This window comes from Molossus molossus, unplaced genomic scaffold, assembly GCF_014108415.1.
Source record: "Molossus molossus isolate mMolMol1 unplaced genomic scaffold, mMolMol1.p scaffold_m16_p_19, whole genome shotgun sequence".
Lineage (NCBI taxonomy): Eukaryota > Metazoa > Chordata > Mammalia > Chiroptera > Molossidae > Molossus > Molossus molossus.
In genome coordinates this window covers 46,301,116-46,325,931 of record NW_023425354.1, presented here as the reverse complement: position 1 = coordinate 46,325,931, position 24,816 = coordinate 46,301,116, and the positions used below count along the sequence as shown (strand labels likewise).

Here is a 24,816-nt window from a genome sequence, read left to right as displayed (position 1 = left end):
ATCTTCTCCATAGTGGTTCATTTGCTTTCTGTTTTGTTTTTTTTTTTTTTAAAAATCCTTGCCCGAGGATATTTTTCTATTTATCTTTAGGTGGAGAGAGAGGGAGAAAAAGGGAGAGAAAGAGAGAGAGGGACACATCGACTGGCTGCTTCCCACACGACCCCAACCAGGGCCTGGGATGAACTGCAACCGAGGCACTTGCGTGCCCTTGGCTGGAATCAATCCTGGGACTCATTGGTTCACAGGCCAATGCTGTACCGCTGAAGCAAACCAGCCAGGGATGCTTTCTGTTTTTTTCTTTTCTTTTATTATTATTTTTAATCCTCACCTGAGGACATTTTTCCATTTTTTGCACAGATAGAGTGGGAGGGAGAGAGAGGAAGAGAGAGAGAGAGAGGGAAACATCGATGTGAAAGGGACACATCGAGTGGCTGCCACCCGCACGACCAACCAGGGCCGGGGATAAACTGCAACCGAGGTTCCTTCCCCTAGCGGGAACCAAACCCAGGTCTCTCCGGACCGCAGGTGGATACTCTAGCCGCTGAGCCAAACCGGCCAGGGCTGCTTTCTGTTTTTTTCTACCCCTAAATAAAACTGTTAGGTTTTCCCTTCTTTTGTTACTTTTATCTTTGAAATTATAAAATTGATTTAAAAAAAAAGTATAAAGGGTTTTTATTATTTCTAGCATAGGCACAATTATTTAAAGTTAATACATTTTTATTTAAGGAATTTCACATGTTCTGAGTCCCTCCACACACTGCCTTAGTTTCTCCGGAGTTTGACTCTTTAATCCCTTTTTTGCTCAATCCAGTTGTCATTTCAGTCCTGTATAACAGGAATAGAAATGATCATGTGGTCACAAACTATCTGGTCACTAGCAACCTAGAAGGATTAGCTAGACAGAGGACATCTGCAAGATTCCATAGATCTAAGGCAGCTATGTAAAAATCTCACTGATTACCAGTAGCTATTACAGAATCACATATAGTTTGTGTTATATTTATATTGGACAGTGCTAATCTGGACAATGAAAATATGGGTTAAGAAAATGTTCCCAATAGGCTGAATGCTACCAACGTAGCAGAAAGAAAACCTAATTGGAAAACATTTTGTGGTCATATCCACAGTAAATGAGAAACTGCGTTCTAAAAGCCTTGGTAATGACCATTAAAATGGACTTTTCTGTAAAATTCTGTAGAAATGAAAATGACCAGGAACCTCTCATTTCTGAAATGCATTATCAATTATAAGTTATATCTCTGATCTTGATAAAACATATTTGATGTATTAAAGTTGCTTTGAATACACCTAGACCCAATAAATCTGTATGTATACTCTTATATCTTTACTATTTGAAGTTTTCAGTGAACTTAACCTGGCCATAAAGAACAGTTGAGGTAACTACAAAATTTCAAAAGGAAAAAAATAATGTGAAACTTTTTGAGAGATTTGGTATCACTTCTAAAGAAAATGCATAGTATGTAAAAGGTAAATGTTGATTTAGGTTTGTTTTTTTTAATTCTCACTGGAGGATATTTTTTTTCCATTGATTTTTAGAGAGAGTCAAAAGAAAGTGGCAGAGAAGGGGAGAGAGAGAAAGAGGAGAGAGAAACATCGATGTGAGAGAGAGATACCAATTGGTTGCCTCCCATACTACCCTGACCAGGGCTGGGGATTGAACCTGCAACCCAGGTACGTACCCTTGACCAGGAATCGAACCCACAACCCTTCGGTTTTACAGGCCAGTGCTCTAACTGCTGAGCCAAACTGGCCAGGGCTGATTCAGTTTTTGTCTTGGCTGTTTGAGTATATTAGAATAAGAATCGAATTCAACGATGTCTTCTAACGTAACCACTTATATTATTACATATACTGTGAGATATAAACCTAGTTTTTTTGTTTTTTTTTTAATTTTCACCCGAGGATATTTTTCCACTTTTTTGTACAGATAGAGTGGGAGGGAGAGAGAGGGAGAGAAACATCGACGTGAAGGGACACATCGAGTGGCTGCCACCCGCACGACCAACCAGGGCCGGGGACAAACTGCAACCGAAGTACATGCCCTTAGCGGGAACCGAAGCCAGGTCTCTCCGGACCGCAGGCCGACGTTCCAACCGCTGAGCCAAACTGGCCAGGGCATAAACCTAGTTTTTAATGATTGTCACAGATGATAACACTATAAGGCATTGTTTTGATGTATTCGCAGTCTGTATCTGTTTATCTTTCAGCAAACCAGGTCAGGATAACCCCAGAAGTCCAAACAGTGGTATTTTTCCCAACAAGAAGAGCTTTTGCCCTGGTGCTTTCACTTATTTAGAAAGTAGTTGAAATAAAATTGCAAATGGCAATGAAGAGTGCTAATAAGAGATAAACTTTTGAATCCTCTTACTGCCTGTTCCTACCACTCTTTTCCCAGCTGATTTCATCTGAAAATGTTATAAATATTTCAGAAACTTTTGTTACTTTTTTGTTAAACTGGGAAAAAGGTATTTAGCTTTTGGAAAAAGTATTTGATTTAGCTTTTCCCTTTAACCAAATTCAGTGCAAAGCTTTGGCACTGCAGCAGTGTTTGTGTTTTGTTTTAGAAATCCTCAGTTTGGGGCAATGAGTAAGAGCCTATTGCATGAGACAGCAACCAAGTGGCCATAGAGTTCACATTAATCACCAGAAGACAGTGAAATTTATAGTGGTGTTCAATAGGATTTTTGTACATGGTCATAATTTATATAAAGCTCTGATGCTAACTAATTAGAGTTTCAATAGTTAAATGCTAGGTTTAGGTAGATATTTGTGGTTCAGATGCCATAAGCGTGCACTTGGAAATAAAACTAGAGGATATTAAAAGTGCTAAAATTAAAAAACATTCTGCCCTGGCCGGTTTGGCTCAGCGGTTAGAGCGTCAGCCTGCGGTCCACAGAGACCCGGGTTCGGTTCCCGCTAAGGGCATGTACCTTGGCTGCAGTTTGTCCCCGGCCCTAGTTGGGTTGTGTGGGTGGCGGCCGCTCGATGTGTCCCTTTCACATTGATGTTTCTCTCTCTTCCTCTCTCTCCTTCCCACTCTATCTGAGTAAAAAATAGAAAAAAAAAAAAAAATGTCCTCGGGTGAGGATAAAAAAACAACAACAACAAAAAAAAACATTCTAACTTTAGCCCTGGCTGGTTTTGCTCAGCGGTTAGAGCATCGGCCTGCGGTTCAGAGAGAACTGGGTTCGGTTCCTGCTAGGGGCACGTACCAAAAAAAGAAAAAGAAGTATTTAATGGAAAATTTCAGAAATAAAATATTGATGTTTAAAATTACATGCCATTCTGACTGGTGTGATGAAATTTTGCACTATCCTGCTCTGTCCCTCTCAGGATGTGATTCATCTCTTTGTCTGGTATATCCATGCTACTTATCCATTAGTTACTTAGTAGCCATCCTGGTTATCAGATCAACTGTCAAGATATCATAGTGCTTGTGTTCAAGTAACCCATATTTGACTTAATTATGACTTGAATATGCAAGAACAGTGATACTGGCAATTCAGATATGCTAAAAAGAAGCTATAAAGTGCTTCCTTGAAGTGAAAAGGTGTGTATGTATAGAGCAAATCATAGTGTATATATAGGGTTTGGTACTGTCCTTGGTTTCAGGCATCCACTGTGGATCTTGGCATGTATCTCCTGCAGGTAAGGGGGGACTACTGTATATTCATAAAGAACTCTTATAAAATTGTTTGTATCTGTAAGAAAGACTGAACATATTTTAAAAATCAAGCTATTTACCAGGTTTTCTTACCTCATGTAATTATAATTAGAAGGATTTTAAACAATGTAAATATATTTTTTAAAAGTTTGGAAACTAAGATACATTCCTGTTGCTCATGAGTTAAAGAAGAAATTATAATGGAGATTGTAAAATTCTTAGAATATGATGAAGATTCGTATGGGATGCAGCTAAAACAATACTTTGAGACTAAGTTTATAACTTTAAATACATTTATTACGGTTCATTTATTAAAAGACACGAGATTGAAAATAAATGATTTAAACATTCAACTTCAGAAACTAGAAAAAGAGTTAACCTAAAGAAAGAAAATAATAATAAAAATTAATGGAATTGAAAGCAAAGTAACAAATTCACTAAAATCAAAACCACATCTTTTGGAACAAACTAATATAATGAATGAAAAGACATAAGTCCTGTTGCAGTAGCAATATGAAAGCATAAGAGTACGGTGTGTGTGTGCCAAAAATTTGGAAATTATATGAAATGAATAATTTCTCGGGAAACATGACTTAACAGAATTATCTTAAATAGAAAACCTGGATGAAGTATAATCATAAGAAACTGAATCAATAAACAAAATTCTTATTTACAAAAGATGCCACAGACAGGTTTTGTAGGCAGATTTTATTAAATCTTCAAGGAATATTTGTTTCTATTTTTTGCAGTCAAATACTCTACTCCTGAGTTATACCCCCTGTTCCTATCTTTTGTATACTATGTCAGAATCAAGAGAAAAAAACCCGGTTCATTTTGTGGTATTTTTTTTTTTTTTTTTTTAATCCTCACCCGAGGATATTTTTCCATTTTTTGTACAGATAGAGTGGGAGGGAGGGAGAGGAAGGGAGAGAGAGAGAGAAACATTGACATGAAGGGACACATCGAGTGGCTGCCACCTGCATGACCAACCAGGGCTGGGGACAAACTGCAACCGAAGTACGTGCCCTTAGCGGGAACTGAACCCGGGTCTCTCCGGACCGCAGGCCGACGCTCTAACCACTGAGCCAGACTGGCCAGGGCTTGTGGTATTTTTTTTTTTTCTTTATTGATTTTAGAGAGGAAGGGACAAGGAGAGAGAGAGAGAGAGAAACATCGATGAGAGAGAACATCAACTGGCCGCTTCTACATGCCCCCTACTGGGGATTGGGCCCACAACCTGGGCATGTGCCCTGACTAGGAATCAAACTGGTGACCTCTTGCTGCATGAATGACACTTCATAAGCACTGAGACACCCCAGTAAGACATCATTTTGTGATATTACTTTAATCTTGCTACCCAAACAAGAAGCACTAATACTCATAGCAATAAACCAATCTCATTTATGCTCACAGAGTTTAAAATCTTAAATGAAATTGACAATAGTAGGGTATTTAAACAGAGTATACCATGATCACATGTACCAGGACTGCAAGGAGAGTTTTAACATTAGAGAATCTATTGATACAACTCACTACATTAACAGATTAAATGAGAAAAAGCAGAAAGGGTATTCAGTAAAATTTGACACCCTTTAGTAATGCCAGTTCATACTAGTTCCTAACCTAGGAATTGAGGGGACCTGCCTTAGTCTATGAAAATGTTTCTGTTGGAAACCGATAGCATATATAATGCTTAATGATGAAGACAAGAAGACCTGCTATCAGTACTGTAATTCATTTTGTCCTAGGAGTAGTCCTCCCTTTTTTTTTTTGTATATGTTCCTAGTGGGAACCGAACCCAGGACTCTGGTCCGCAGGCCGACGCTCCAACCGCTGAACCAAACCAGCCAGGGCTAGGAGTCCTCTCACTCAGTGCAATAAAATAATTTCCTTGTATAAAGGTTTTATAGATCCTTATTTAGACATCCCAAGTGACTAAGGATTTTTTATCTTGTTTTATTTGCTTCAGGATTTCTTTTTCCTCTGTTAAATTCAGTAACTGGTTGTTACAGATACAGAAAAATATTACTAGTTCTTCTATACAAATCTTCATTCCAATAGTATTGATAACTCCCTTTGGTTCTAATAGTGTGGATTCTCTTGGCTCCTCTGATAATTTCATGGACTCTACACAGAGACAAAACGATCCTTAATGTCCCAAATTTTATAGCTTATTACTCATTTCTTTTTATTTTATTGCACTGAGTGAGAGGACTCCTAGCCCTGGCCGGTTTGGTTCAGCGGTTGGAGCGTTGGCTCGATGTGTCTCTTTCACATCGATGATTCTCTCTCCCTCCTTCCCACTATCAACAACAACAACAAAAGTTTTAGACAACTGGAAATTTCAACACTAACTGCATGTTTGATGATACTCGGGTATTGTTAAATTTTTTTTGCATAAAAATGGTCCTTGTAAAAACATATGTCAGTCAGAAAAAAGACAAATAATATATGATTTCACTTAATGAGGTATCTAAAATACTTAAAGTGATAGAAAAAAAGTCGAATGTGATTCGAGGGGGCTTGGAGGAGGGGAAACAGAGTTTAATGGGTATAGTTTCATTTTTTTTTGAGATGAAAAGTTCTGGAGGTTGGTTGCACAACAATGTACATAACTTGACACCACTATACTGTATACTTAAGAACGATTAAGGTGGTAGATTATATGTGTATTTTTAAAAAGTGGTCTTTGTCTTTTAGAGTTACATGTTGAAATATTTTTGTGTAAATGATAAGTTTGAGAGCTCCACTTCTAGATGGTGATGTGAGGAGCTCCTTAGGCCCACTCCCGAGGAAAACCAGTGAAAATTATTTTTTAAAACATCCATTTAAAGTCTTTAGACCTGGTATTATGGTATATAGCAAATAAAACTTTTTTTTTTTTTTCAAGAAAATCTGCTAAATCTTGGTTAAAACAAAGCAATTGGCATTTGATCCATGAACTACTTCCTCCCTCATACCTCCATTTGGTGTTTTGGAAAGTACTCCAGGGAGGTGATGCCAGGAACACAGGTCTCTCTCCTCAGCTCATAGTTGAGGGCTATAGAAACATCCTCCCTCTACTTCCCCACCAGATATAGAGGCAAAGTTTCAGTTGAGTGTGGCCAAGAGGTACTTTTTTCCACCAACCCCTAGACTACTAGGACAGAGGCTCTACTTTGGGTACAGTGTACTGAGAATTGCCCTGACTTGTTTGGTGGATGGAGATTCCATGCTGGGAGAAGCAAGCCTAGAAGGCCAGAGGTTGCCACTCCATCTCCCCAACTCAGTGCCCTGTTAGGGCAGATATGTCATTCAGAAGAGCACCAGCAATTAAGTGGGGGTTTACAGATGGATACAGTTAGGAAGAGACACTCAAAAGGGATCCCTATAAAAACTGTCATCCCAGAGTGACTCTGCACATGCCCAAGACTGTACCTCCTGAGGAGCAACATATCAGAGGCTACACTCTGGGAGGTGGGGGAATGGGGGAGAAGTAGATTTACTAAAATAATCCAGCCATCCACTAAACAAACAAACAGCAGACAACAATAACAAGCCAGGAAAGGGGGGGTGGGGGGAGAGTGGTGACCCAGTACAAGAGTTGCTGCAATATATTATAAAAAATCTCATTTTCATGAAAAATGTTTAATAGATGTGAAATGAACAGGTAACTGTGACCCATACAAATGAAAAAAAAACAAAAAAAGAATTCAATGAAGTCATAAGTATGTTCAAAGAACTGAAGAAAACTGTCTTGAAAGAAGTAATAGAAAGTGTGACAATGTTTCATCAAATAGAGAATATCAATAAACAGAAATTAAAACAAAGAACCAAATGAAAATTCTGGAGTTGAAAAGTATAGTAATTAAAATAAAAAATCCTGCCCTAGCTGGTTTGGCTCAGCAGTTAGAGCACCGGCCTGCAGTCCAGAGAGACCCGGGTTTGGTTCCTGCTAAGGGCGCGTGCCTCCGGTTGTGGTTTGTCCCCGGCCCTGGTTGGGTCATGCAGTGGCAACCACTTGATGTGTCCCTTTCACATCAATGTTTCTCTCTCTCTCTCCCCCCCACATACACTCTATCTGAACAAAATATCGAAAAATGTCCTCAGGTGAGGATATAAAAAAATCCACTATAGGGGTTTAGCAGTATATTTGAACTGGAAGAAGAAAGAATTGGTTAGTTTGAAGATAGGTCATTTAAGATTATTCAGGAAGAAAATAGAAAAATAAACAGAGCCTCATAGAAATGTGGGATATCATTACATGAACTAACTTGTATAATGGGAGTGCCAGAATGAGAGGTAAGAAAGAGATCGAAGAAATATCTGGAGAGATAATGGCTGTGAAATTTCCAGATTTGATGAAAAGCAGTCATTTACACATTTAAGAAGTATGTTGAACTTCAGGTAACTTCAAGATGTGGAAAGAGATCCATATACAAACACATCATAACAAAAATGTTGAGACCCAAAGGCAAAGAAAATATAAAAGGAGCTAGAAAAAAACAACTTGATAAGAGAGCCTCAATAAGATTAACAGCTGACTTCTCATTAGAAACAATTGAGGGCGGGAGGCAGTGGTATGGCATTTAAAAATGCTCAAAGGAAAAAGAAATCCTCAACCAAGAATCCTATATCCAGCAAAAACATCTTTCTAAGATGAAGGTGAAATAAAATACATTCTTAGATAAACAAAAAACAAATTTTTTTCTGGCAGACTGCTTTACAAGAAATACTAACAGAAACTCATTTGTTTTTTCTCTATATTTTCTCCCTCTCAGATCCTTTCAAAGGTACTTATTTGAAGCAATAATTATAGCAATGTAATGTTGAGTTGTAATGTATAAATGGCAATGTATATTACAATAATAGCACAGATGTGGGGAAAAGGAATAAAGCTATAGAGGAGTAACGTTTCTATATAGGCATATCTTGAAGGTAATATGAGTTTGGTTCTAGACCACTGTAATAAAGCAAATATTAACAAAGTGATCATAAGCTTTTTGCTGGTGTAAGTTTTGCCTTAGTTCATTAAAAAAAAGGCAACACCTGTGTTAAACACAATAAAATGAAGCTTAATAAAACAAGCTATGCCTTTGTTTTGTTGAAATTAAAGTTGTATAAATTTGAATTAGATTCTCTAAAGATGTGTATGGTAAGCCTAGAACAACCACTATAACACAAGACTATTACACAAGAAAATAGTCAAACAATTGCTACATTAGAAATTACCTATTTGATGTAAAAGAAAGCAATAAAAGAAGAATAGAGGAACAAAAAAAACACAAGAAAGGTTGCAGATTTAAATTCAGTATATTAATGCAGTGTCAGTAACATTAAATGTGAATGGATTAAACAATTCAGACAAAAGACAGAGTTCCAAACTGATTAATAAAATAAAGTCCCAACTATATACTGTCTATAATTGATATATTTTAGATTCAAAGATACAAATAGATTGAAAGCAGAAAGCTAGAAAAGATATGTCTTGAATACAGCATCTATAAGAAAGCTGTAGTGGCCATACTACTATCAGGTAAAATAGATTTTTGTTTTAATCCTCACTTGAGGACATTTTTGCATTTATCTTCAGATAGAGTGGGAGGGAGAGAGGGAGAAACATTGATGTGAGAGAGACACATCGAATGGTTGCCACCCACTCGACCCCATCAAAGCCGGGGAGAAACTGCAACCGAGGTACGTGCCTTTAGCGGGAACTGAACCCGGAACTCTGGTTCGCAGGCCAATGCTCTAACTCCTGAGCCAAACTGGCCGGGGCCAGGTAAAATAGATTTTAAACCAAAAAATGTTACTAGACCCTGGCCTGTATGGCTCACTGGTCGAGTGTTGACCCGTGCACCAAGAGGTTGCCATTTCAATTCCCAGTCAGGGCACATGCCCAGGTCATTGGCCAGATCCTCTGTGGGGAGCGGCCAGTCAATGTCCTCTTTGATGTTTCTCTCTCTCCCTCTCCTCTCTAAACTCAATAAAGAAAAATTATTTAAAAACAAAATGCTACTAGAGATAAAAAGGAACATTTTATAGTGACAAAAAGGCCAATCCATCAGGAAGACAAAATAATTATATACACATCTACATACAGGATCCTGAAATACAAGAAAGCAAACTGACAGAAATGAAGGGAGAAATATATAGTTTAATAGTAATAGTTGTATTTTTTAATATTCTACTTTCAGTAATGAGTAGAACAAGGTCAACAAGTGAAACCGAAGATTTGAATATAAAGGGATTAAAATAATAGTGATCTCTGATCACAGAATGATAAAATTTGGGGAATTACACAAGGGAAAATTTTACAACACACTATGAAGTAACCAGTTGCTGAAAGAAGAAATCACAAAATTAGAAAATACTTTGAGATAAAGGAAATTGTAGTCACAATAGATCCTCCTTTATGGGATGTGGTTACATTCGTGGTTAGAGGGGCATATATAGCTTTAAATGCCTAAATTTAAAAAGAAGAAATAAACCAGTAACCTAGTCTTCCACCTTAAGACATTGGAAAAAGGAAGAGTTAATGAAACCTAAAGCAAGTTGAAGGAAAGAAATAATGAGGATTAGAGTAAAAATTGAAATAGAGAATAGAAAAGCAATTAAAATCAAGGATACTAATTCTTTGCATTCTGTGGAAAGACCAACAAAACTGACAAGTCTTTAGCTAAGTTGACCAAGAACTGAATACAGGTACTGTTACTACTAACCTTATAGAAATTAAAAGGGATTGTAAAGGGATTACTATAAATAATTGTATGCTAATTAGATCATTTAGGTGAAATGGACAAATTCCTAGAAAGATACAAACACCAAAACTGGCTATTAGAAAATCTGAATAGACTCACAGCAAATAGAGCTTGAAGTTGTAATTTAGAAAACTACCCTCACACACAAAAAAAGCCTAGGCTCAGATGATGCAAGTAGTGTATTTTACCAAATGTTTAAAGAATCCTCAAACTCTTTTGAAAAGTAGACAGAACGACATTCTTTTATATTCATTTTCTTGAGACTAGTACCGATACCAAAACCAACATGCATTACAAGCAAAAAAAGTACAGATCAATATTTCTTATGCATAAAAATACAAAAATCGCCCTGGCCGGTTTGGCTCAGCGGTTAAAGCATCGGCCTGCGGTCCAGAGAGACCCGGGTTCGGTTCCCGCTAAGGGCGCGTACCTCGGTTGCAGTTTGTCCCCGGCCCTGGTTTGTCGTGCAGGTGGCAGCCACTCGATGTGTCGCTTTCACGTCGATGTTTCTCTCTCTCTCTCTCCCTCTCTCTCCCTCTCCCTCTATCTGAACAAAATATTGAAAAATGTCCTCGGGTGAGGATAAAAAAAAAAAAAAAAAAAATACAAAAATCCCCAACAAAATAGTAGCAGTCCAGTTCATCATTAAGAATTATACCATGTACAAGTGGGATTTATCCTAGGAATCCAAGATTGGTTCAACACCTGAAAATCTAATACACAGCATTAATAGGATAAAAAACAAAATCATGATCTTTGCTATAGATGCACACAAAGCATTTGATAAAATCCAGCACCCTTTCATGATAAAACTAAACTGGAAAAAAAATAACCAATAAACTGGGAATGGAAGGGGAAACTTCATCAGCCTGATGAAGGACATCTACAAAAAACTAGAGAACATTGTCTTACTTAATAAAAACTTTCTCCCTAAGATTGGTACTAAGACAGCAATGTCCACTTTCAATATTTCTCTTTATCACTAGACTGGAAGTTCTATCCAGGGCAGTTAGCCCCTCCCCCAAATAAAAGGAATCCAGATTGGAAAGGAAGAAATAGAGCTATTTCTATTCTCAGATGACATTTTTAATATAGAAAATTGTATGGGATCCACTAAAATCTATTGGAACCAATGTACAAGTTCAGCAAGGTTGCAAGATCAGTCTACAAAAAGTTGTATTTCTATAATAATTGCAATGAATAACATGAAAATGGAATGTTAAAGAAACAATTTCATTTATGATAGCACCAAAATGAATTACTTAGGAATAAATTTAACAAAATAAGTGCAACACTTGTTCTCTGAAAATAATAACTGTTTTAAAAAAATTATAAATGTCACCCTGGCCAGTTTGGCTCAGTGGTAGAGCATCAGCCCGCAGACCAATGAGTCATGGGTTCGATTGCAGCCAAAGGCATGTGCCTCAGTTGCAGTTGGTTCGTCCTTGGTTCTGGTCAGGGTCAAGCAAAGGCAACCAGTTGATGTGTCTTTTACATCAATGTTTCTCTCTCTCTCTCTCCCCCCCTCCAACTCTACCCCCCTCCTACTTTCTCTGGAGATAAATGGAAGAATATCTTCGGGTGAGGATTTTTAAAAAAATTATAAATGTCTAAATAATTAGAAAAACATACCATGTTCATAAATCAGAAGATTTAATATTGGCAGTACTCCACTGATCTACAAATTTGATGCAGTGTCTTAGTATCTCAATTGTCGTCTTTGTAGAAATTGACAAACTGATCCTAAGATTTATATGAAAAAGCTAGGGAGCCAAAATATCCAAAACATTCTTGGAAAACAAGACCCAGTCTTTTTATGGCCTTTAACTGTGTGGAAACATGCCCAAAATGAATGTTTAGGCTTGTTATTTATTTGTAGTTTTTCTGTTCATATTGACAACATAGTAGTGAAGAGCTCTGGGTAATTTCCAATAAATCAAAAAGTTGCAGAGATAACAAGAGGTGTTAAGTACGTAAACTTGAGACTTGACAAAATTCCAGTACTCAGAAATGAATCAAGTATTTCAGAAATACTGCTGTTTCTTTCCTTCCTTTCTTTTTTTTTTTTTGTTAATCCTCACCTGAGGATATTTTTTTCATTGATTTTTAGAGAGAGTGGAAGAGAAGGAGGGAGGGAGGGAGGGGGGGATAGAGAGAAAAACATCATTGTGAGAGTGACACATAAGTTGGTTGCCTCCGGTACAAACCTGCAACCCAGGTATGTGCCTTTGACTGGGAATCGAACCTGAGACCCTTCGGTGCACAGGTTGACACTCTAACCACACAGCCACACTGGCCAGGGTTGCTTTTCTTTTACTTCACATTTTATGAAACAGTTTACCCTTAGAATATGGAGTAGATAACACACATTTTTCTTGTGGTTTCATGTTTTTATGTCTACTAAGTTTTTAGGTCATTCCTCATCACACACCTACCATAATTTCTTAGATACACATTATTTCTTTTTTTAATAGATTTTACAGAGTGAGGGAGAGAGGGAAACAGTCCGTGTGAGAGAGCTACCAATCATTTGTCTCCCGTACGTTCTCCAACTGGGGATTGAACCCATGACCTTCAGGTGCAGGGACAATGCTCCATCCAACTAAGCCACACTGGCCAGGACTAGGTACCTGTTTTTCCTTCAAGATACTTTTTGGCGGTTCTCCAACTGTGGGTCTTGACCCCTTTGGGGGTCGAACAACCCTTTCACAGGGAACCAAGACACCACTCCTTTATCTGTCTCCAGGCGAGTCCACCCACATGCAGATACTCCCACAAACAACATGAGGAACTGTATTAAAGGGTCGCGGCATTAGGAAGGTTGAGAACCACTGCTTTAGATAGTTATTTTCTACAATTGATGTTCTTATATTTGTCGCTGGCTTGTGTTTCAAAATACGTCAATAGCAGGGACAAAGTGATGTGAAGCTGATGTTGAGAGACTAAAGATTTCTTAAATGACTAAAAATTAGCATGACTAGGTTTTTTCTTGTTATTTAGACTACCAAATTGTTAATTCTTGTGATTGGTCAATATTCATGAATGTCGTGTTTATAAACTTTTAAAGTTTTTAAATTTATACTATCTATTTGATTTTTTCATGTACTTACAAATTTATGTAGAAAAGTGTCGCCACTATCTTTGCTTAACGGCTTGTGATTCCCTTAAAGTCATACAGCTGGTTAGCAGTAGAATTGGATCTTCTTTTTTTTTTTTTTTAAATTTTTTCTTTATTGATTTTTAGAGAGAAAGGAAGAGGGAGAGAGATAGAAACATTGATGAGAGAGAACATTTATTGGCCGCCTCCTGCATGTCCCCCACTGGGAATTTGGTCCACAATCTGGGCATGTGCCTTGACTAGGAATTGAACTGGTGATCTCTTGGTGTATGGGTCGATGCTCAACCACTGAGCCACACTGGCTGGGCAGTAAAGTTGGATCTTAAATTATTTTTATGGTTATTTGGCTTAGTTATTGTGCTCTGTAAAGGAAATTGATGACTGAAAAGATGAACAGTTCTTTTGCACAGATGACTCATAACTTTTAGATGGCAGTAGATAAGAAAAAGAAGTTGAGAAACAGTGGCATACTGGGAAAACTTTTATAAGGGAAAATAGAGTTAATATCCAGTATATATAAAATGCTCTTTCATATTAACAGAAACAACTTATAAGAAACACAGGTAAAGGTTATTACCAAAGAGGAAATACTTGTCATTAATAATTATATAAAAAGATACTCAACTTCTCTATTAATAGGGAAATATAGATTAAAACTATTACTATTTTCTACCGATGACGTTGGGAAGAATTTTAGAAAGTGGAAAATTGTGATTATTGGTAAGGGTATGGGAAAAAGACACACTGTCTATATACTGTTGGTAGTTTCACCTTTTTTTGAAGACAGTCTAGTCCAACTTATGTCCTGCTGAGGCTTAAATCATGTAGTAGGCACATCAGATCAACTTAATATTTAAGAGCTGGTAAGGGAGCCTGGCTGGTGTGGCTCAGTGGTTGAGCATCAACCCATGCACCAAGAGGTTGCTGGTTCCATTCCTGGTCAGGGCACATGCCTAGGTTATGGGCCCAGTCCCTAGTGGGAGGCATGCAGGAGGGGCCGATTCATGATCTCTCTCATCGATGTTCCTATCTCCTCCCTCTTTCTTCCTCTCTATCTAAAATCAGTAAAGAAAAGAAAAGGTGGTAAGGGAGTGCTGAGAATTTAATTCTAATTTGAAAAACTTGGATCTAGTAACTGCCTTATTTTCTTTTATTAACCATTGCTTCAATGCTTACTTGTGCAAGGTACTGTACTAGTAAGCATTTTCAATAAAAGTTTTTATCATTAGAACAACCTGAGGTGGGAATTCTTATCTCTATTTTGTAGATGTGGAACAGAAGCCATAGAGTAAGCTCATTTAGCCAGTGGATAAACGCTTAAATTTAGCTCTAAAACTGTGGCCTGAATCCTTATCTAGTTACATAGTTGATACCCAGCATACCTTAAATCTTTATTAAAATGATTTTACTTTCTAAGTTAACATTTTTCAATTTAATGCTTCACTTACTCATTACAATATTAACATTATAAATTTAGTGGTTTGTTTCTTCATAGCGGTGCCAGCCTGATAAAAGTGAGCCCCTCATTAATGGAAAGTCTTACTTTTTTCCCAGAGGATCTGAAAAGACAAAATGCAGTGTTGCAAGCTGCACAAGATGATTTGGGACACCTTCGAACACAACTGTGGGAAGCCCAAGCAGAGATGGAGAATATTAAAGCCATTGCCACAGTCTCTGAGAATACTAAGCAAGAAGCTATAGATGAAGTAAAAAGACAATGGAGAGAAGAAGTTGCTTCACTTCAGGCTGTTATGAAAGGTAAAGATAAAGTTAGATCTGTTTAATGATTTTCTAAGATATCTTAATTTTGATGATTGAGAACATTTTCAGAGTTTCATTTGTAACTTTCTGTTTTGCCATCTTCAAAATAAAAGGGAGGCTAGTGATATTGTATATGGCTATGTTATTTGTATTTTTTAGAAACTTATCTTTATTATTGAATGTATTCAGTTGTCTCCCCTGTTTTCCCCCATTGACCCCCTCCTCCCCAATCCTACCCCTCTCCTGCTTTCCCCACCCTATTTGTGTCCATTGGTTATACATAGATTCATAGACGTTCTTTGGTTTATCTCTTTCTGCTCTCCCTCCCCCCTTCCCTTTGAGGTTCATCAGTCTAACAACCAATTTGTACTTCTTAATTCCTTCATCTTCTTCACCCATGCCCCCGGCCCCTTCCCATTTGGCAAGCAACAAAAAGTTCTCTGTATCTAGGAGTCTGTTTCTGTTCTGCTTGCTCATTTTGTTTGTAGATTCCATTGTTGATAGATATGTATTTATTGCCATTTTATCATTCATCTTTTTGTTGTTTTTCTTCTTCAAAAAGACCCTTCAGCATTTCATATAATACTGGTTTAGTGGTGATGAACTCCTTTAGCTTTTTCTTGTCTGGAAAACTCTTGATATGTCCATTGATTCTAAATGATAGCTTTGCAGGATAGAGTAATCTTGGTTGTAGGTCGTTGCTTTTCATTGCCTTCAATGTCTCTTGCCACTCCTTTCTGGCCTGCAAAGTTTCTTTGGAGAAATCAGCTGACAGTCTTATGGGAGCTCCTTTGTTGGTTACAAACTGCTTTTCTCTTGCTGCTTTTAAGATTCTCTCTTTGTATTTAACCTTTGGCATTTTGATGATGATGCGTCTTGGTGTGGGCCTCTTGGAGTTCAACTTGTTTGGGACTCTCTGTGCTTCCCGGACTTGTATGTCTGTTTCCTTCACCAAGTTAGGGAAGTTTTCTGTCATTAGTGTTTCAAATAGGTTTTCGATTTCTTGTTCTCTCTCTTCTCCTTCTGGCACCCCCAAGATGCAAATGTTGGCACGCTTGAAGTTGTCCCAGAGGCTCCTTACACTATCCTCATTTTTTTGTATTCTTTTTTCTTTTTGCTGTTCTGATTGGGTATTTTTGCTTCCTTATATTCCATATCGATGGTTTGCTTCTTAGCTTTACCGACTTTGCTATTGATTCCATGTAAGTTATTCTTTATTTAAGTTTGTGCATCCTTCATTTCTGACTGGTCCTTTTTTATGTTGATGTTCTCATTAAGTTCCTTGGAGTTCTCCTTAAGTTAGTCTCACTCACTAAGTACCTTGAGCATCGTTATAACCATTATTTTGAACTCTGCAACTGATTGGTTGCTAATCTCCATTTTGTTTAGTTCTTTTCCTGGAACTTTGTTCTGTTCTTTCACTTGGGACATTTTCTTTTTCTCCTCATTTTGACTGCTTTCCTGTTTTTGTTTCTAGTATTAGGTAGAGTTGCTATGTCTCCTAGGCTCAGTAGGGTGGCCTATTGTTGTAGATGTCCTGTAGGATCCAGTGGCACAGCCTAGCCTCCCTGATCACCACAGCTGGGTCCTCGAGGCGCACCCCTCATGTGGACTGTCCACCCTTCTGTTGTAATTGAGTATTGATTGCTATTGGCAAATCAGTGGGAGGGATTTACTCAGGCTGATCAGCTGCAAGGACTGGCTGTGCCCACTGACCACGGCCTCTGACTCCCTTGGAGGGTCAGCGGTGTAGGGGCCCAACACACAGAGCAAGACTCACTTCGGCAGGGCTCTGGTACCCACTGAGTTCACTCATTGAGCGTGTCACTTGTGGAGGTGGTTGGGTGGTGGTGCTTCCATGTGGTCTAAAGCTGTCCATTGGGTGTGCTGGCTCTGGGGCAAGGTCAGCCTCTGTCTGTGTTCTACCCGGGGTCACCCGGCATAAGCTACAAAGTGATTTGCAGATGGCTGCTTCTTGTGCTGGGCTTGGAGGTACCCAGGGAAAGCCAAGTTGTGAACCAAGGCTGGCTGCTTTTAGTGCCAGGCCTGAGGCCACTTAATGAGAGATACGGGATTTGCTGAGACCAAATGCTGCTTGTTTGAGAAATTTTAGAAAAATCTGAAGCAGGGCGGCTTCTAGGACTCGACCCCCGGAGTCTGTGAACCCGCCCGGAGTGTACCCAATAAAGCCTGATCCCTGTTTATTCGGCAAAAAAAAAAAAAAGAAAAGAAAAATCTGAAGCAGGATCCAAGACAGGTCAATCCTGTGCTGAAGCGACTGGCAACAGCTTGGTTGGGCCTGAAGTTTTCGTGGGGCAGGGCCTCAGGGAATCAGTAGGGTGGGGCAAACACCGTGAACTAAGTTGCTGGAGTCTCAGATATGGTTGTGGTCTGCTGCCCCAGGGAAGGTCTAACCAAAGCAACTAGGGACTCCCACAGCAAGTCTGTCCAGGAGAAAGCTGCCCCTCCAGCTCTCACCCCAATACCTAGCAACTTAGTTCTTCCCTGTATGTCTCTGGTGCCTTTCAAGCTGCCTCCCCAACGCTGGAGCCCAGAAGGAACAAGTTCGAGTAAGTCCGTGTTCCAGTAAGTCCCTGTTCGGGCCCTTTAAGAGCATCTGCCTGGGGCTCTAGGAGCCTCAGCCTCCCTCGGCCTTAGTTCCAGCTGGTTTTACAGCCAGAAGTGATGGAGATTCCCTTCCTGGCACTGGAACCCTGAGTTGGGAGCCCAGTGTGGAATGGGGACCTCTCACTCATCAGGGAGGTCCTTCACAGCTGAGGTAACCCTCCTGATTTTATCCACTACACATAGGTGTAGGACCAGGCCATCCACACTTCCGCCCCTCCTACCAGTCTCGATGTGGCTTCTTTAATTTTGTGGTTGTAGGACTTCCGTTCAGCCGGGTGTCAGGAGGTTTTGAATGATGTTTGTTTTGTAGTTTAGTTGTAATTTTGATGTGGTTGTGGGAGGAGGCGAGACCACGTTTACCTAATGTATTTTTTTTAATCCTCACCCAAGGATATGTTGTTTTTTTATTTTTTATTTGAGAGAGAGAGAGAGAGAGATTGAGAGAGAAACATCGATGTGAGAGAGAAACATCCATCCCTTACATGCCCCAATGTGGGATCAAACCCAAGACCCTTTGGTGCACTGGACGACAGTCCAACCAACTGAGCCACACCAACCAGGGCTATATCATCTGTATTTTTTTTTCTTTTTTGTTAATCCTCACCCAAGGGTATTTTTGCTTTCCCATTGATTTTTAGAGAGAATGGAAAGGAAGGAAGGAAGAGGGGTAGGGAGAGAAAGACATCAATATGAGAGACACATTGATTGGACGCCTTCTGCACGCACCCCAACCGGGGCTAGGGATCAAACCTGCAACCCAGATATGCGCCCTTGACTGGGAACAGAACCCTTCACCTTTCTGTGTGCAGGCTGCTACTCCAACCACTGAGCAACACTGGCCAGGGCAATCATCTGTATTTTTGACAAACTTAATAAGGGAGAAATATAATGAGTGTTATAAAGATACTGCTTTAAATGAGACATACAGTTCATTATAACGTTTACAGTAGGGCTTCAAAATGAATTTTCTTATAGGAGTTGGGCAAGTAATGTCAATGAATAAAGTTGTATGGGCACAGGGAGTGTGTAAAACTGGAGAGACCTAATAAACTTACACTTATTAATTCTAGCTAATATTTATTGATTTATTAGTTTTTTTAATCCTCACCCAAGGATATTTTTCCATTTATCTTCAGACCGAGTGGGAGGAAGGGAAAGAGGGAGAGAGAAAGAGACATTAATTGGTTGCCTCCTGCAGGATCTCTACCAGAGCTGGGGATGAACCACAACCGAGGCATGTGCCCTTGACTGAAATCGAACCCGTGACTGTTTGGTCTGCAGGCTGAAGCTCTAACCGATGAACCAAACCAACTCCAGGGCAGTTCCAGCTAATATTATTTGCCCATCCAGCCCAGTGTTAATCATATCGTTTATATCTTTAAGAAAAATTTGGCCCTGGCCGGTTTTGTTCAGTGGTTGGAGCGTCGACCTGCAGTCCAGAGAGACCTGGGTTCAGTTCCTGCTAAGAGCACGTACCTCGGTTGCAGTTTGTCCCCGGCCCTGGTTGGTCATACGGGTGGCAGCCACTCGATGTGTACCTTTTGCATTGATGTTTCTCTCTCTCTCTTCCTCTCTCTCCCTCCCACTCTATCTGAACAAAAAGTGGAAAAATATCCTCAGGTGAGGATAAAAAAAAAAAATTATAAAAAAAAAAAGTGTGGGTTTTATATAAAAACTTCTCTGCAGTTTATGAGGTAGAGTAGGCTTTACGGACTGCCAGCCCATGACCCTTGGTCTAAGGAAGAGGAGTAATTTAGTCTCTCTCTGCTGTTGGCACTAGTACTTAGTTACTTCCTGCATTTTCTGAGATGATATTGAAATGAAGTTGCCCTTGAATCTCTGGATTCCTGAAATTAGTTTTATTATAAATGTGAAATGGTGATGTCTTTTTTTCTTTTTCCGATAGCAGTTGTGTGTCATTTTTGCCTTACTGCCCTTTGTAAGAAGGCAGGTTAAGTCTAGGCTATTTCTGAGTTTGTGGCTATCACCTAGGGATTACACTGAGCCTCTGTAACTAAGAGGGCCACTTATATTGGCTTACACAGATAAGAGTTCATTTTACTTACAGAAGAAGAAACCCAGAGGTAGGTAATCTAGAGCTGATTACAGTGGTTCCACAATGTCCCCAGTGTTCTCGTCTCCTTCAGTCATTCTGTTCCTTCTTCCTTAGTATGTGGTTTTCAACCTCATTTTACCTCATGGCTGAGAGATGGCTGCTGCTCCTTGAGTTGCCTCAGAAAAGCAAACGTTGGCCAGAGCATGTAACCTTTCCTTCGCTTTCCTCGTCTGTAAAATAATGTGACGCAGGTTTAGGTGAAGGTTAGAGATGATGATTTAAAGCCCTTAGCAAAATGTCCACATTTAATCAGAAGTAGAAATGTAGTTTAGTTTTTTTTTTAATGAATAAAAAGATTTCCAGAAATTAGGCAAAAATTCTTTGTGTAAACTACTTAAATTTTGGTGTGCCAGAACATTTTTTTTCCCAGAATGCTCAGACATGAAGTATTTGGTGATGTTTTGTAGAAACAGTTCGTGACTATGAGCACCAGTTCCACCTTCGCCTGGAGCAGGAGCGAACACAGTGGGCACAGTACCGAGAGTCTGCGGAGAGGGAAATAGCTGATTTAAGGAGAAGGCTGTCTGAAGGTCAAGAGGAGGAAAATTTAGAAAATGAAATGAAAAAGGTATGAAGGAATGTATTTATCTGTAGATATATTTTAATCCAAATGCAAGATGCTTTAATATTATTGTGGTAATAGAAGATGTACTTTTATGTGTTTTGTTGGAGGAATTATTTGACACAAACCTAAATATAGTACTGGATAATTTGATGCTGTTTCCCCATATGTTTGTGTGAAACTCCCTCACCTTCTTCAAATCTTTGACCAAATGTCTCCTCGTGAGGTCTATTCTGACCAGCCTATTTAACATTGCAACCAATCCCCCTTCCTCCTCTGATCACCCGTATCATATTCTAATGTTTCTTTTTCTATAGGGCATATTTTATAATACACATAGTATTCACCTATTCATTATGTTTATTGTTTGCTGCCTTTCTCTTCTTACTAGAATGTACGCTCCATGAGGGCAGAGAACTTGTTTATTTGTGTATCTTAAATGCCTAGAATAGTATCTAGTACATAGGTGCTCAATAAATATTTGTCGAATGAATGTTGTTGGTGATTGTGTCTAAACCAAAGCTTTAGTTTTTGGTTTTCCTTCTTCCTCAATATACCTTGGTTCCTTTGTGATGAATGTACTGCATAATATGTTTGAACATTTTACTGTAAGGTGTCTGAACATAGACCAACTAAAATTTAGCAAGGTGAAACATTTTATCATTGAGAAAATTTAAAACGCTTTTGGTCAGTTTGATTATATAAGCTTTTACCTTGGTAATTTATATGCATGCATATATTTTAAATCACATATTATATAAACTGTAATAAGAATTTGACTTTTCGCCCAGCCGGTGTGGCTCAATGGATTGAGCGTTGTCCAATGGACTGAGAGGTCCTGGTTAGATTCCTGGTCAGGACACATGTCCAAGTTTCCGGCTCGATCCCCAGTAGGGGGCATGCAGGATGCAGTCGATCAATGTATCTCTCTCACTTTGATGTTTCTCTCTCTCCCTTCTACTCTGTCTAAAAAGAAATACCAATAAAAATGTAAAAAAAACGAGAATTTGACTTTTTAGTGAAATTAATCAGACTCTTTGGTTCCTTATTCTTGGACCATAAAAAGACTATTTTCATGGCTGTTTAATTAGTTTAATTTTAAAAATTTAAAAATTTAATTTTGTTTTTTGTTAATCCTCAGCGGAGAATATTTTACCATTGATTTTTTTTTTTTTTAGAGTGGAAGGGGGGAGGAAAAGAAAGAGGGAGGGAGGGGCAGAGAGAGAGAGAGAAACATCGATGTGAGAAGAGGCATATTGATTGGTTGCCTCCTGCACATGCCAGAACCTGGGCTAGGGATTGAACCCAAAACTGAGGTAGGTGCTCTTGACCAGAATTGAATTCATGACCTTTCAGTGCTCGGGCCCCGCTCACCACTAAGCCACACTGACCAGGTCTTAGTTAGTTTTTCAACAATGTTAAAATCATCTGAGAACCTAACACCAAAAACAAAAGTTTGAACCTTGAGGAATGGTTTTTTTCATTCTCTCATTTCAGGAAAAGATTTTAGTTCTGCATCTTCATGAAGATCTGCCAGTCTCTTCATCACTAGAGACACTTAGTTGTCTAACGTAGTTATGTAAAGTAGATAGTCTTCACTTCTCTCAAGTTGAGATGAATTCATTTTTGATAGTATCACTGGAAATTGCATTCCTGACTACAACTACCATTCAATAGAGGATAGTTGTTTGTTCCATTGTTCTAATATGTTCATATTAATGAGTTCTACAATCTGCCATTTTTTGTCATTTTTAAAAATAAACTTTATGCCCAGCTGTTGTGGTTCAGTGTATTGAAATGTTGTCCCATGGACTGAGGTCCCAGTTCAATTCCCTGTCAGGGCACATGACTGGGTTTGGGCTCAATCCTCAGTAGGGGGTGTGCAGGAGGCAGTCAATCAATGTTTCTCTTTCACATTGATGTTTCCATCTCTCCTTTCTCTAAAAAAATCAATAAAGCCCTGGCCGGTTTGGCTCAGCGGTTGGAACGTCGGCCTGCGGTACAGAGAGACCCGGGTTTGGTTCCCGCTAAGGGCATGTACCTCGGTTGCAGTTTGTCCCCGGCCCTGGTTGGTCGTGCGGGTAGCAGCCACTCGATGTGTCCCTTCACATCGATGTTTCTCTCTCTCTCTCTCTCTCTCTCTCTCTCTCTCTCTCTCTCTCTCTTCCTTCCTCTCTCTCCCTCCCACTCTATCTGAACAAAAAATGGAAAAATGTCCTCGGGTGAGGATTAAAAAATAAATAAATAAAAACATATCTTAAAAAATTAATAATAAAATAAACTTTGTTTTAGAACAGTGTTTGATTTATAGAAAAATTATGAAGGTAGTATACAGTTCCCATATATTGCACACCCAGTTCGACTTTTAACAGTTTGCATTAGTGTGGTACATTTGTCACAATTAATAAGCCAATATTGACTTATTATTAACTAAAGTCTATTCTTTGTGTTCAGATCTCATTAGTTTTTACCTAATGCCCTTTTTCTGTGTTCCAGGATCCACTCCAGGATATCACATTACATTTAGTCATGTCTCTAGGCTCCTCTTGGCTGTGATAGTTTATCAGATTTTTCTTGTTTTTTTTTTTTTTTTAACTATTTTTTAAAGTATGTTTTTATTGTTTTTTTTTGTTGTTTTTTTGTTTTTTTAGAGAGAGAGAGAGATAGAAATATCGATCTGCTGCCTCATGTACACCCTGTACTGGGGATTGAGCCCAGAACCCGGGCCTGTGCCCTGACCGGGAATCGAACCAGGACCTCTCAGTCCATGGGATGATCACAATTCATTGAGCCATACCAGCTAGGCTTTTCTGCTGATTTTTATCAGCTGACCTCTAAAAACATCCCCAATTACTCTTGACTGAAGATATTTTAAATGTACATGTATTTTCCAAACAGACTTAGTACAAAATAAAATAAGTGATGGCATGATTTTGTAAAGACTGGAAAACAAAGTGAATCTCTCTTTTCTAAGAAATACGTTTTTTAGGGAAAATCTTCACTCACATTTGGGCATATATGATATTTTCCCTATCATGAAAAATTTAGGATAAGCTTGAACTCATTTAAATTTAGCGACTAAGGTTAATTTTTATTATTAATATGAGGAAAAACTAACTTTCTGAGTCTGCCTTTGTTCCAGTTTTTATTTATTTATATATATATAATATATGTAATATGTATGATATATATATTATATATGTCATATATATATAAAATTAAGTTTCTTGCCAGTTTATTAGTTTATGGATGTTTCCTTTTAATCTGTGTTTTTGAGAATAAAAGATGGAAAACAGTATGATAGTTTTAGAGGTCATTGGGTTTGTTTCATCTAAATATCAAAAGAAATAGTATTTAAAGTACTCTGTTTAAATAACTAGATGAAAGCTTTTTTTTAAAGCAACATAATTTTCTAATATTTTAGAAAATATATTCTGTTTAATATTTTTAAAAATAGTCTTTTCAGTAGTCATAAGAAATTATGGTTTCATTAATTTAGTAACTAGAATTATAAAAAAATATTTGTTGTGCATATTTTCTTTTATATACAGGATATTGTCCAACTCAATTGCTCAATTAAAAAGTCAAAATTGTTGTAGTGAATTCATTTTTTTATTTTCAAATTCTCAATGAAATATATGCAAAAACTATGATTATGATGACATTCAGAGTAATGCAGCATTTAAAGTTAGACATGGTTCCGTTTTGTGGGTGCCCCACAGACTTTTTATACTAATTTTAACAAGTGGGTGGGTCAGAGTTTCTTAGAAAAGCAGTGAGTCAGTAAGTTGTAGTATTTAATTCTTTTTTCATTATAGGCCCAAGAGGATGCTGAAAAACTTCGGTCTGTTGTGATGCCTATGGAGAAGGAAATTGCAGCTTTAAAAGATAAACTGACAGAGGCTGAAGACAAGGTTAAAGAGCTGGAAGCCTCAAAGGTTGTGAAACATTGTAATTCATTTGCTTAAAACCTTGATTCTGCCCTAATGCCATGAGCAAAAAAAGGTAGAATCACTCAGAGTTAGTAAAAACAGTCATTTATACTATGCATCTTAAGAATCTTGCTTTTTTTAAAATGCAAAAAAATGCTGGGAGGTGATTTTGTCTTTATGGTATTATAAACAATCACAGTAGTAATGCTGGTGTTGCTCTGTTACAAAGTTAGTGTTTATTTTCTTATGAGAATGAGACCCAGTCTCATTCATT

At 38.3% G+C, this 24,816-nt stretch overlaps 1 protein-coding gene and 1 non-coding gene across 6 annotated transcripts in view; one reads left to right on the top strand and one right to left on the bottom strand.

Annotated features, from left to right (window-relative positions):
• RABEP1 (rabaptin, RAB GTPase binding effector protein 1) overlaps positions 1-24,816 on the top strand; it is a 130,912-nt gene that overhangs the window by 49,266 nt on the left and 56,830 nt on the right. For all 5 annotated transcript variants that reach the window (XM_036268064.1, XM_036268068.1, XM_036268067.1 and 2 more), the window contains 3 exons: positions 15,098-15,301; positions 20,456-20,616; positions 24,429-24,548. In XM_036268064.1, coding sequence (XP_036123957.1) covers positions 15,098-15,301; positions 20,456-20,616; positions 24,429-24,548 — 485 coding nt within the window. The remainder of the gene's footprint in view (positions 1-15,097; positions 15,302-20,455; positions 20,617-24,428; positions 24,549-24,816) is intronic.
• On the bottom strand, positions 1,047-1,167 carry LOC118635146. The gene has a single exon (XR_004960484.1). It is a non-coding gene; the product is annotated as a small nucleolar RNA SNORA32 (small nucleolar RNA).